This window comes from Bos grunniens, chromosome 16 (assembly GCF_055505025.1).
Source record: "Bos grunniens cultivar Pamir isolate PY7600 chromosome 16, Bosgru_T2T1.0, whole genome shotgun sequence".
Taxonomy (NCBI): domain Eukaryota; kingdom Metazoa; phylum Chordata; class Mammalia; order Artiodactyla; family Bovidae; genus Bos; species Bos grunniens.
The window spans coordinates 11,781,827-11,794,729 of record NC_141180.1 but is presented as its reverse complement, the minus strand read 5'-3'; the positions used below and the strand labels follow the sequence as shown (position 1 = coordinate 11,794,729).

The following is a 12,903-nucleotide window of genomic DNA, read 5'->3' as shown; positions in this document are numbered from 1 at the left end:
CCACTAACCAGCAGCATCCATCCAAGGCAGGGATGACAACCAGCCAGACTAGGGGCCAAACTTAGCAGACCATCCACATAGCCCCCCAAAAGAAGGATATATGCAGCCCTCTTAGGGGGAACTCCTAGAGCATACAGCTTGGGCAACGAGAGGGGGAGTGTTCTGCTGGGCATCAGAGGACGTCTCCTACAGAGGGCCACTTCTCCAAGGTTGAGAAACGTAACTAAGCTACCATACACATAAAATATAAACAGCAATTCAGACAAAATGAGGTGGCAGAGGAAGATGTTCCAGACAAAGGAACCAGACGAAGACGCCAGAAGAACTAAGTGAAGTGGAGATAGGCAATCTACCAGAGAAAGTGTTCAGAGTAATGACTGTAAAGAACTCGGGAGAAGAATGGGTGCACAGAGCAAGAAGTTACAAGTTTTTAACAAAAAATTAGAAAAGAAAGAAAACCAGAGATGAAGAATACAATAACTGAAATGAAAAATACACTGGTTGTTCAGTCACTAAGTGTCATCTGACTCTTTGTGACCCCATGGACTGCAGCATACCAGGCTTCCCTGTCCTTCACAATCTCCTGGAGTTTGCTCAAACTCATGATGTCCGTTGCATCAGTGATGCCATCCAACCAGCTCATCTGCTGTCGTCCTCCTCTCTTCCTGCCCTGAATCCTTCCCAGCATCAGGGTCTTTTTCCAATGAGTCGGCTCTTTGCAGCAGGTGGCCAAAGTATTGAAGCTTCAGCTTCAGCATTAGTCTTTCCAATGAATATTCACGGTTGATTTCCTTTGGGATTGACTGGTTTGATCTCCTTGCTGTCCAAGGGACTTTCAAGAGTCTTCTCCAGCACCACAGTTCACAAGCATCAATTTTTCAGAGCTCAGCCTTCTTTATGGTCCAGCTCTCACATCCGTACATGACTACTGGAAAAACCATAGCTTTGACTACATGGACTTTTGTCCATCTAGTGATGTGTCTGATGTTCCCCCAACCAACAGAGGGGGCTTCCTTCGTTACTCAGATGGTAGAGAATCTGCCTGAAATGTGGGAGACGTGGGCTCGGTCTCTTGGTTGGGAAGGTCCCCTGGTGGAGGGAATAGCAACCCATTCCAGTATTCTTGCCTGGAGAATTCCACAGAGAAGCCCGGTGGGCTACAGTCCATGGGGTGGCAAAGAATCGAACATGACTAAGCAACTTTCACTTTCATCCAACAGAGGAAAACACAAACTTCAAATATGATTATGTTTTTTATTCTCTTTCATCATTCATGTTTGTTCAGAACATTACAGTAGTCGTGAAGGGAAAAATAACTACAGCTTTAAATCTTCGGACACAGTCTGTCTGAAATATAATATGTGAAACCATGCCATTATCTCTTAGGGGGAAAAAAAGCATTCAAAAATGCATTTGATATTTTAGGTCAAAGATTAAGATCCATGTCCAAGTAAGCCATGTGTAAGGTTTAAGTGCAAGTTATGTTTTCATTCGGTGAGTTTACAGAAATGCTGGCGTGACGTGAATGATTTGAAATAGTCAAATCCTTGAAGGTTTCTGCACTAGGATTTAAACAAAAACTAAAATGTCGGCATAGTTTCAGTGGCTTTCAATTTCCTGTTTGATCTCAGAAATGTACGGATGGTCTTTGCCATGAGCTACTTCCATGATGGCGATGGCCTAGGAGACAGAGGAACAGGTTGAGAGTTTGAAGCCAGCCCCCCTGTCCCTCCCCTAGGCTGACTTTCATTCAGGCTAGACTTCTCTGCTTGAAGGTGCAGGATACTAAGTGGTTTTCAGAGCCTGTGTTCTCCTCCAGTCTGGCTTTTTTTTTTTAAAAAAAAAGGAAAAAGACAAGATTGTCTCATATCTAGTCATCCAGTCTCTATTGCTGAGGAAAACATTCTTCAGTAGCTGAAGAAATGATAGAGAAATGATTTAGGGACAAACCTTTCTGATTTTAGTGTACATCACTAATGCGTAAGACATGACTAAATCATTTTTCCCTTTCGAAAAGTGTATGATTACGTCTTTTTATGTATTCTTTAAAAACCTAAAAATAGGCATGAGCTTCATATGAGGAATCCAGAGAGAATATATTTAATAAGGTTTCTTTCAAATGAGAGAGAGTGTGTGGCTCCATCCTTCCTAGCTGTGTGACCTTGGGCAATTTACTTAACTACTCTGTGCCTCAGTTTCCTCATCTGTAAAATAAAACAGGGGCAATACCTCCCTCTCAGAGTTGTTGATATACATCAAGTGTTTAGAACAGTGTCTGGCATATAGGAATTACATATCTAATGTAATCCATAATAATTTATCTTGCTCTTCTGTGTTCAAAAGTATTATTCACAAAGAGAAAAACTTAAATTATTCCCATTCTCTCAAACAGGGAATTTTTGACGGCTTGCGACTGTTGACCGGCCTTCCTTTCTGTTACTATTCTCTTCCTAGATGTCAAACCAGCAGGAGTGCAAGCCTTCAGGAATCACATGACTTAAATGTCTCTCCTCACCCCCTGCATTCACCTCAGGACTCGTGTTCCTTCCTCAGATTCACTCTATCCTTCAGGGATCTGCAATCAGTTTACTTACTCTGCAACTGAGACCTAACTGCTTAATGTTCCTCCAACCTCACTGAGGCAATAAACGTCTTAGAAAAACCAATTCCGTGGTTCAAAACCGGAATATTTGATCTTTAACTCCCACGTCCAGGCTGGGTCGGCCCTGGCACTTCCTTCCACCATGTGGGACCGTATTCCATCTTCCTGTATAGTGTACCTGGGAGGTTTGGGGAATCTGGAGGGTTTGGCGTCCAGGCCTAGTCCACAACCTCGACTTTTACAAAGGTGTTTCTCTTAGTGGCACAAAGAAACTGTCCCAAAGGTTATAGTTGATCAACTTTTGGCTTCTCCGTAAATAACGACTGTCCCAACAATTGTATTTCATCAGTTATTGACATCCATAGAAAGAGCAATGAGAAGCGATATTTAGGATGGTGACTGTGCTTCTGTAAGATACGGGGCACGGCCTGGCGCTCTCACCCACTGGGCACAGGGCAGCTGGCAAACACCACGCCCAGGGTCTTGGTTCTCCCTGTGTGTTAGTCCCAGTGTGAGTGGGCAGACTTGAAGCTTTCAACTCAGAAAGACCCCAGTTTGAATGAGAACCTCACCATGTACCCTCAACAAATTACTTAACCTGCTTGAATCTCAATTTTTTCACTGGGAAAGCCTATCTCATTTTTTTTTTTTTTTTTTCGGGAAATAAAAGAAAAGGACCGCATGAAGGTCCTGGCATGTAACCGTACTCAATGAACACTGTCAATGATTATTAAGTTCATTTTAAAAACTACAAAAGCATTAATTCTCACACTGAGGGCCTCTCCAGGCCCAAATGCCTTGACTTCACCACAACTGGGCATCATGAATCTATAAACCTCAAAGAGCAGAAATTTGGAGAATTCCTTCACCACAGTCTTCTGACCTATCCTTGGCCTTTTTTTTTTTCCCCTTTTTATCTGTTATAGTGGATCAGAAAAGACATTTTAATAATGCTGGCCTCTTAGCATGGTCATATTTAGCACTTCCATGGCTTCCCAGGGGACAGAGGCAGTACCCCCTTCACAGCTGTGAGCCTGTAGCCACAATGTGGATGTACCTTTCTCAACAGGAGCATCAGGACGCAAACCTGCCAAAGGCACAATTTCTTGGTCCCCGGCCGCCTGCACACCCACCTTTGCCCACTCCTATGGCCGGAGGGTGGCCCAGGGCTGATCATTCTCTGTGGCTCTATCAGTCACCCGCGTCCCGCAGGAAGGGAAGTGCAAGGAAGGGAAGTGCCAGGCATGGGGCAGCCCAGCTGCATCACACACGCACCTTCTTCAGGGCTCTCTCCCCAGCAGCTTTGTTCTCCAGGCCCATGTACAGTCTTCCTAGCTTCAGCCACATGGAGGCCACGTTGAGGGAGTACAGAGGATAGTGCTTACTGGAAAAAGAGAAGACAACAGGCCACCTTGTCACAGCTTCTGAGGGTCCACAGGCCAGACACAGTGAGCTGTGGCTGCCCAGCTGATGGGCGCCCTGTCCACAGCAACCAGGTTCCTCCAGACCCTGGCAGGGGCTGGTGGAAGACATGGATGGTTCAACCCTGCCTACTCATTGTGGATGCACTTCCTTTTAGGCAGTTTGTGTGCTTCTGAAAAACCACATAAAATCTACAGGGGAGATCCTACATAAAGACATGAATAAACACAAATTCAATCCTAGCCTCAGATTTTTGTTTTAGGTGCACCTGCTGCAGGCATTGGGAAAAACGTCTTTTAAAATAAATCCCTGGGACTTCCTTGATGGTCCAGTGGTTAGGAATCTACCTTCCAACACATGGGACGCAGATTTGGTCTCTGGTCGGGGAAGTAACATCCCGCATGTCTTGGGGCAGCTAAGCTTGTGTGCCTCAACTAGAGAACCCACATGCCACAACTAGAGAAGGCTTGCACACCGCAATGAAGACCCAGCACAGCAAAAAAAAAAGGTAAATTCCCTCTTTATGAATATCCCCTCACATTAAAAAGACAGTATCCTTAAAGATACACACACACCAGTGAATCAAGACCTCAGCTTGCTGTCACACTCTATGATTATCGTTTGGTTTAGCAAAATTATAAGCTCTCTAAAGGCATACTTCCTACTTCTTTTCTCCATTGCCCAAGAGAGGGCTTTGTATACAGGAGGTCTTCTCTTTCTGGTTTCAACTGAAGGCTGACTGATAGGCCTGCCTAGGAAAGAGCCATCTCCCTATGAACAGAGCCTAGGAGGCTTTTGGGGGTGGGGAGGTAGGAGCTGGAGGTGTTTATTTACAGGCTCGTCTGTCCTACCTGCAGTGTCCTCAAAGTCCATAGACACATTCAAGCTGTATTCCCAGGCATGTGGAATCCCTGGGGATCCCCACAGTACCAAATTCTTCCCTGGTCGCTCAGCTGGTAAAGAATATGCCTGCAATGCAGGAGACCCTGGTTGGATTCCTGGGTTGGGAAGATCCCCTGGAGAAGGGATAAGCTACCCACTCCAGGATTCTTGGACTTCCCTGGTGACTCAGTCAGTAAATAATCCACCTGCAATGCGGGAGACCTGGCTTTGATCCCTAGATTGGGAAGATCCCCTGGAGAAGGGATAGGCTACCCACTCCAGGATTCTTGGACTTCCCTGGTGACTCAGTCAGTAAATAATCCACCTGCAATGCAGGAGACCTGGCTTTGATCCCTAGACTGGGAAGATCCCCTGGAGAAGGGACTGGCAACCCACTCCAGTATTCTTGCCTAGAGAATTTCATAGACAGAGGAGCCTGGTGGGCTGCAGTCCATGGGGTCGCAGAGAGTCAGACACAACTGAGCCACTAAGCACGGTACAGTGACCCAAGGAAGGCAGGGCTGGGCCTCCCCAGAGGGCCTCCCTAAAGCTAAGAGAGGGTGGAGCATGGCAAGCCCTGCTGGGAGAGCAACCACAAGGCCAAGATTCATGCAAGTTCTCTCTCCCCCTACAGATCTCAAGGAGGGAAGTGTGCATGGACTTCCTCACCCATCTCAGGAAGGACAGGCTGTGAAATTATCCCCATAGGATCAAATTCTGTTTCCAGGAGCAGATTTTAAGAGCTGGCTGCCCCGTGGGCTCCCCCTGCTGGCTTATCACTGCACTGTGGGGTAAGTGGAGGGCCAAGTGGGCAGTGGAGATTCAGATTAGACAGTTACAGCCCTGATCTTAGAACCTGAAGGGGTACTGAGGGCTAAGCAAAAGCACCAGGGTGCCTCTGACACAGAGATTTCAGGTGTGATGCCAAGAGACTCAAAGCCGCTTGGTCTTGAAGAGACTCTGAAGTTTAACATAAATGTGTTTAACAAGCACCCTAGTGATCTGATCTAGGTCAGCCCAGCCCTGAAGCAGCTAGTCAGAGCCACCTCCTGTCACCCACCTTAAGGTTTACTAACCCTCTCGACAGGAAACCTTCCCATGATTAACATTCATTATTACTACAGGTTAAAATCCAACTTAATCAAATCTATGGGAGAATATTAAATAATCGCAACCAGCAGTCCCAGAGTTTCCTCATTTGCAAACTGAATGAGTGAGTGAAAGTTGCTCAGTTGTGTTTGACTCTTTGCGACCCCATGGACTGCACAGCCCTCCAGGCTCCTCTGTCTTTGGGATTCTCTAGGCAACAATTGTGGAGTGGGTTGCCATGCCCTCCTCCAGGGGATCTTCCCAACCTACGGGTCGAACCCAATTCTCCCGCATTGCAGGTGGATTCTTTACCATCTGAGCCACCAGAAAAGCTGGTGCAAACTGAGGCTGCACTTTTAAAAAAGCAAAAGAAGGAGATGGAAAACAAAAAAGCGTTTCTGAGGCCACCGCTAACCAATTACTCAGTACCATTTAACTTAAAAGGCACAGCAAGGAGGAGAAACCAGCCGGTGGCTTTTTCACACTGGTTTGAATTAACTCCAATGAACAGAGCATCCTGGACGGGTCCTAGGAGGGATCCTGCCCCAGCCCTCCCCCCGCTACCCGTTGTCACCTCAACCTGCCTCCCTGGGTGTCTCTTCCAGGTGGTGGAGGGCACAGGCTGGGCCCAGGGGAAGCACCCTGAGCATGCACCTGCAGATGTCATGGAGAGGAGAGAAAGCTGCTCCTGGCCCGCTCCAACATGGGAGCGTATAGACAGAATGGCCAAGGGACGCGTTCCAAACCACCCAACTCTACTCTGAGCTACACTGATGGGAAGAGCCAGTGCAATCACCTGTAGGGCTGGATGATTTTCTGTCCGTACCGCAGGGCTCCCTCCCAGTCCTGCATGTACAAGCAGACGCCCATGGCCTGGTACATCATGTGAAGCATGTACACGTTACTGTCCTCGAACACGCAGCTCATCTTCTCCTGGCTGAGCTCGCAGATCTCCAGCAGCTCACTAGGGGGTGCTGTGGAGTCAAGGAACCGACAGGCCTGGCAGTTCCGGAGGAGGCTTCCCAAGGGCTGGCGGCGGGGGGCAGGCGTGGGGCGGTGGAAATGGGGCAAGGAGTTACTGTTTTGTCCACTCCACCCCCAGCTACACCTCTGAAAAAGTAAATTACAGAAAGCCAAGCAAGTGAAAGGACCCATATATTTTTCTGGAAGGAAAAAAAACTAGGAAAAACAGAAGACCTCAGCTGTTAAACACAACTAAAGAATTTTAGCCACAGGGAACACAGCCTTCCTTCCGCTGTGAACAGTGTTGATTAGAATAAAAAAAAAAATCTTCAATCTTCTGTTTAAATCTAAATCCTCACCCAAGCTGGGAACTTTTGCTAAAGCTCTTAAGGAAACATTCTCCAACACGGCCAAGTTCTTTCTTACTTACACTCAGAAAAAAAAAAAAAAAGTGACTTTAATTTCCTTTCACTGGTTTTCCGTCTTCAGTACAAATCTAACCCAAGAAAACGCTACAATATAGTGGTTAAAAATATGGATTGTGCTGGCAAACCTGGGGCAAAACCCTGCCCTGCTGAACAGCGTGCCCTGGGCAAATGACCTGCTACCTATAAGCCTGTTTCCACCTGTTACACAGCAAAACCCTCAGTAAGGTGCCTTGCCCAAAGGAAGATACCCAATCAGTGAGGGTCTTCAAGGAACTGTTCTCCACTTTTAGAAAATAAAAGCCCTCCACCAGGATGAGCTCCTGAGCAAACTAGTCCAACAAAGAGAAATAAGATAAGGGCAACATTGTAAAACACTGACATAGCTGACTACAGGTCGTGGATGGCCAGGAAGTTTTCACCTGGCCATCCTTTGATAGGCAACGTCCTGCCTTCAATACTCAGAAACCCACCCTTCTCCTGCTTCCGGTGCCCAGCTCGCCAACGCCCCCTGTAAGATCGGGAAGGTTGCAAAGGATATATTTGTAGTGCTTGGCTCGCCGGAACTCCTCAATGACATTGCGTGCATATCTGACCATGTCGCGGATGGTTTCTGCCTTCGGGGGGTCGTTGAGCTTCCGGATTTCCACCTTGGCCTTATCCTGAGGGAAATGGCCACCGGTTACTTCCCATGGAAACCATACTGATGGGCAAATCTCTCAAATAGCACATTTTTCCACACAGAGGTACAGGCTTGCCCCTTCTAAGGTTATGAAAGAATGAAAGGGAATCAGGCAGTGGGTCTCAGGAAAGTTCAATATTCATTACCTACTCACAGAAAGACAAAACTATTCATTTTTGAGGTGTTCCCACACCTGCCTCGATATGTCTGCTGTGGGCAAATATGTCTGTTCACACATCTATGAAGTCAAGGGAACAGAATAAGGAGGGGAGGCACTGACAAGATAACCTGCGCGATGTCCAAGAAAATTCTGTGGAGTCTGGTGAAGAGGTGGGAAAGCTGGAGAATGCTGTCCACCTCCTTGTGGGTGGACCTTGCTGCCCATCTTTCTCCCTCCTCTTTGGAGCATCCATTTCTTTTAAAGAAATAGCAATTCGGCGAATCCTTCTCTTATTTGTACAATGTGATGGAAATGTTTTCATCAGCTCTGAGAATCAAGTTGGAACAGAGACCTGGTCTGACTGGATCCCCTGGGCTGTGCCAGTAAAGCAAGTTTAAAGGCTCAAAAACACGAGGAGGAGACGCCCGACTCAGGCAGGGGTGCTCGCCTGGCAGAAAGGCCCCGAGAGAGTCGAGTCAGCATCTGTGCTGGGAGAAGGTGCTGACCTTGTCTTTGGTGGTACATTCCTGGCATTCACAGGTGAAGAAATAAGAATCTCTTAACCGATCATTCCTATCTTCCGTTGGGTACAGGAGGTCAATGTAGCTGGTAAAAACCTAAAGTGAAAAAGTGAAAGCATTCGTTGCTCAGTCATGTCCGGACTCTTTGTGACCCCAAGAACTGCTGCCTACCAGGCTCCCCTGTCCATGGAATTCTCCAGGCAAGAACACTGGAGTGGGTTGCCATTTCCTTCTGCATTGCAGGCAGATTCTTTACCATCTGAGACACCAGAGAGGTCCGATAAAAACCTAAGGGGATCTGAAAAGTTGTTTGCCACAGGCCAGCTCATGCCGTGCCCTCCCTGTTTGGCTCTGCAAACACTCCTGATGGTGACTGTGAGGAGGGCCGCAGCTCGGCACGGTCTTCACCCTAACACACTGAACTCCTTCACCTGGCACCGCTAGTGCTGTCCACCTCCTCTTACAGAATCAAAGGGTCCCTAAAGTGGTAAGTTGGAGGATTCAGAGCAGCCCTGCCTCCATCCTCCGCAGAGAGCGAGCTGGGCTCTGGCCCAGCAGTGGATGCCCTTGTCTCGGGCACAGAAGCAAAGGCCACCATCGGCAAAGAGTCTGCTCGGCCTTGGGATGGGTCCTGCGCTGGCTCCGCTTGGCCTTTGTTAGGGGTCTTTTATCTCACAACCAGGAATGGCTCACACGCACTGCTGTGTGGGTGGAGGGGAAGCAAGAATGCACATATGCATGCGCGCACACACACACACACACACACACACACATTTCCCTTTATCCTGCCATCGGCTGGCAATGGAGCAGGAAGTCAGGTCAGCAGGCTGGGACAGGTCAGTGCAGGAGGGCACAGCTCCTAGGCCACCAGCCCGCTGCTGCCTTACCCAGCCAGGCCGGAAAACCTGGAAAAGTCATACCTTTGGGCTCATCAAGCCCTCCTGTCCTTGCTTTTTCCTAGCAGTCTCTATAAGTGAGTCCTGGAGCATATGGAGGAGGCCGGCATTTAACTGCCCATTATCCACTCACTGTGACGGCACTGGCGGCTCGTCCCACACCATCAGGCAGACGTCTGACGGAACAGATGGGTGTCCCAGAGCCGTCACTGTGCCAGTCACCTCGGGTGCTGGCAGGCAGGCCAGGGCGGGGGACCTGCACGAGCTGGGTGCTCACAGGTGCCCTGAGCTCTCCCCAGCCCAGAGGGCAGAAACGGAGACCCCTGGCTCATCGGACACCCCAACAAATGGCTTCCTCCCCTCTGAAGGGCAGGTCACCCCCAAAGCAGCAACTTCCCCCTAAAGGCGGAGGGTGAATTTCTGATGGGGTACAGCAGGAGGGCAAAACCACAGGAAGGAGGCCTGTCCTGCCCGGTGGCCAGAGCCCACCTCAGCGCTTCAAAATGACTGATGGGCACGGGGTGCAACAGACAGAAGGGCCCAGAAGAGGGCGACAGAGGCCGCTCAGCATCACTGCTCGTGGTCCAGACACAGCCAGGCAGGTGACAGCGTGCTCCAGGCAGTCCACGAGCCGGGGGCCCGGGGACTTAGGTTCTGGCTGACGGGCGTTGGCTGTTTTAACAAGAGAAGCTAGGGCAGCGTCCTCAAGACATTCAGAAACTGAGACACCCTGATCCCCAACAGGGTGCCCCCTGCAAGATCCATTTCCCACAGGACAGCAAGTCTGATCTGTACATGGGACCTGGGGTCCCAGTTCAGCTGTGGCTTATTGAACGCCACCCAGAGAAATGGAGGCTTTGATCATTTTGCCACACTAATCATATTGAAAAGATTCTAAATATCCAGACATATAACTTAAAAAAATAGCGGTAGTGTTAGTCACTCAGTCATGTCCATCTCTTTGTGGCCCCATGGACTGTAGCCCAGTCAGGCTCCTTGGTCCATTGAATTCTCCAGGCAAGAATACTGGAGTGGGTAGCCGTTGCCTTCTCCAGGGGATCTTCCCAACCCAGATTATTTAAAATGAAATGTATTTAAAGTGATTACATTGCCTAAAAATTCCAGGAAAACCTGGAAAAGTCATACCTTTGGGCTCATCAAGCCCTCCTGTCCTTGCTTTTTCCTAGCAGTCTCTATAACTGAGTCCTGGAACATATGGAGGAGGCCGGCAAGACACAAAAAGTGTCTTGCTATGGACATCAGGATTTAAGAACGTATAACATACATCTGGTAAGGGCTGGTCGGGAGACACCTGACGTGGTGGTCGTGGAACCACACGGCACGGGACAGGAGAAGGGAATCGCTGAGCAGGCTCGCCCCCTACCCCCAGGCTGGGGAGCGAAGCTCGTGGTGGCCCTGGCCACAGACTGCCTCTCCCCACCCCATCTGAATTCCATCCCCAGGAAGGGAACTGTCCCAAGGGCAGATGTGCAGGGGATGTGATGTGAATGCACCATGTGTCATCTGGAGCTGTAACTCGTTAGCTACTGCTGGGTTGCTTTGCTCTTTGGGGGGAAGGGAAACAGGCCGAAATTCATGAATCAAAAGTAAATTCCATTATTTGGAAATGGGAACTCAGTGCCTCTAAGACTTCATCATGGTCATTTTGGCAGTCTCGTTTCTCTATAAATCTCTGTAAATCTTTGTGAGGAACTTTATTTGATTTAATCTTCCTTGTTTTTTTTCTTTTTTTCCTTGGCCACAGCTTCCCAGGTGGTGCTAGTGGTAAAGAACCCAACTGCCAATGCAGGAGATGTAAGAGACATCTGGGTTCAATCCCTGGGTGGGGAAGATCCCTTGGAGAAGGGCATGACAACCGATTCCAGTATTCTTGGTAGAGAATGCCATGGACAGAGGAGCCTGGTGGGCTACAGTCCATGGAATCGCAGAGTCAGACAAAACTGAGCAACTAACACTTTCGCAGATGGACATGGTGAGCACCCAAAGGGAGCGGAAAGTGTGGACTCCACACCACAGGTCTGATCCTGAACCCGGAGGACCCGAGGACGGTACCCACCGCCACAGCCACCCTCAGCCACACACTCACCTCCTCTCCCGGGTGGATTTCCTGCACGGCTCTGACTTCGGCCAGGGTCCCCTTGTAGGTCACAATGACATTGGGGCAACAACTATGATTCATCAGTGCAACACTGTCAATCAGAAGAGAAAACCCAACATTCTCAGGAAGGCAGACGGACTGTTCAGTAACTCCTTGGCCACTTACTTGCTAAGTTATGGAAACTGCGTCTTTGCAGGACATTAAAAACAACAACAACAACAAAAAACGACTAACAGCTGGCCATCAGGGTCTAAGAGGTTGTTCTGCATGCATTTATAACAAGATCTAACATCTTAAATTGGAACAATACTGAAAAGTGAAATCTGCAATGCCAAACAGTGATATCTAAGCCAAAAACAAAGCACACACACAAAAAAAAAACCCACATAATAAAGAGTGACAACAACAAATGCCTTCCTGTTAGATGCAGGACTCAAAACAACACCCCCAGTGAACTGCTCCTCCACCGGACACTGTGCAAGACAAACAGGCTGGCTTTGCCAAGCAGGTTTTATATCAGAGGCTGATTTCTAACATGCTGTCTTCAGATGTTGAGAAATCGCCACCGTGGGAGACGCCGGCTTCCCGAGAGGATGTGGGATCCCCCGAGAGACCTAGAGGGGCCCGTCTGACTCTCTGCAACCTCCATCTCCTCATCCGGAAAACTGGGCCACTGGTCGCTCCTGCTGCTCGCGGCTCGCTTTACAAGGGACGGTGGGAACAGACAGTCGCCTACACGAGGGCTTTGAGCTTCTGGTTATATCAAGGTCAAAGTTCTGAGAACAGAAATTTCTAAACTACAGGGGAAGAGTGCTTGATCTCTGAAAACGCTGCCTTTGAAATCACAATGTTGATATGATTCTCAGCAAAAGGAATTCCCCCCCCCCTCAATTAAAACTGGAAACTGGGACTCAGAGGGGCACTCAGATCCACGTGCACAGTGGCTCTGGTGACCGGGGTCACCTGCCTGAACCCTCCACGACCAGAACCCGCTCTCCGGTTTGCTCCGTGAAGATAAAAAAAAACAAGAGGTTGGAAATGGTGCAGAAGAACCGCCCCAGGTTGCTGTGTCTGGGGAAGCCACTGCTAGAAGTCTCGGTGAAGGGTGTGGCTGGCCTGGGGCCGGACATGCAGGGGTTTCC

At 48.8% G+C, this 12,903-nt stretch overlaps 1 protein-coding gene across 2 annotated transcripts in view; it reads right to left on the bottom strand.

Moving 5' to 3' along the window:
• Window positions 1–1,240: 1,240 nt before the first annotated feature.
• Window positions 1,241–12,903, bottom strand: part of SMYD2 (SET and MYND domain containing 2) — a 54,137-nt gene continuing 42,474 nt past the window's right edge. For both annotated transcript variants that reach the window (XM_086342382.1, XM_086342383.1), the window contains 6 exons: window positions 11,750–11,852; window positions 8,732–8,842; window positions 7,925–8,045; window positions 6,792–6,966; window positions 3,878–3,986; window positions 1,241–1,680 (listed from right to left, as the gene is read on the bottom strand). In XM_086342382.1, coding sequence (XP_086198508.1) covers window positions 1,600–1,680; window positions 3,878–3,986; window positions 6,792–6,966; window positions 7,925–8,045; window positions 8,732–8,842; window positions 11,750–11,852 — 700 coding nt within the window. In that variant the 3' untranslated portion in view covers window positions 1,241–1,599. The remainder of the gene's footprint in view (window positions 1,681–3,877; window positions 3,987–6,791; window positions 6,967–7,924; window positions 8,046–8,731; window positions 8,843–11,749; window positions 11,853–12,903) is intronic.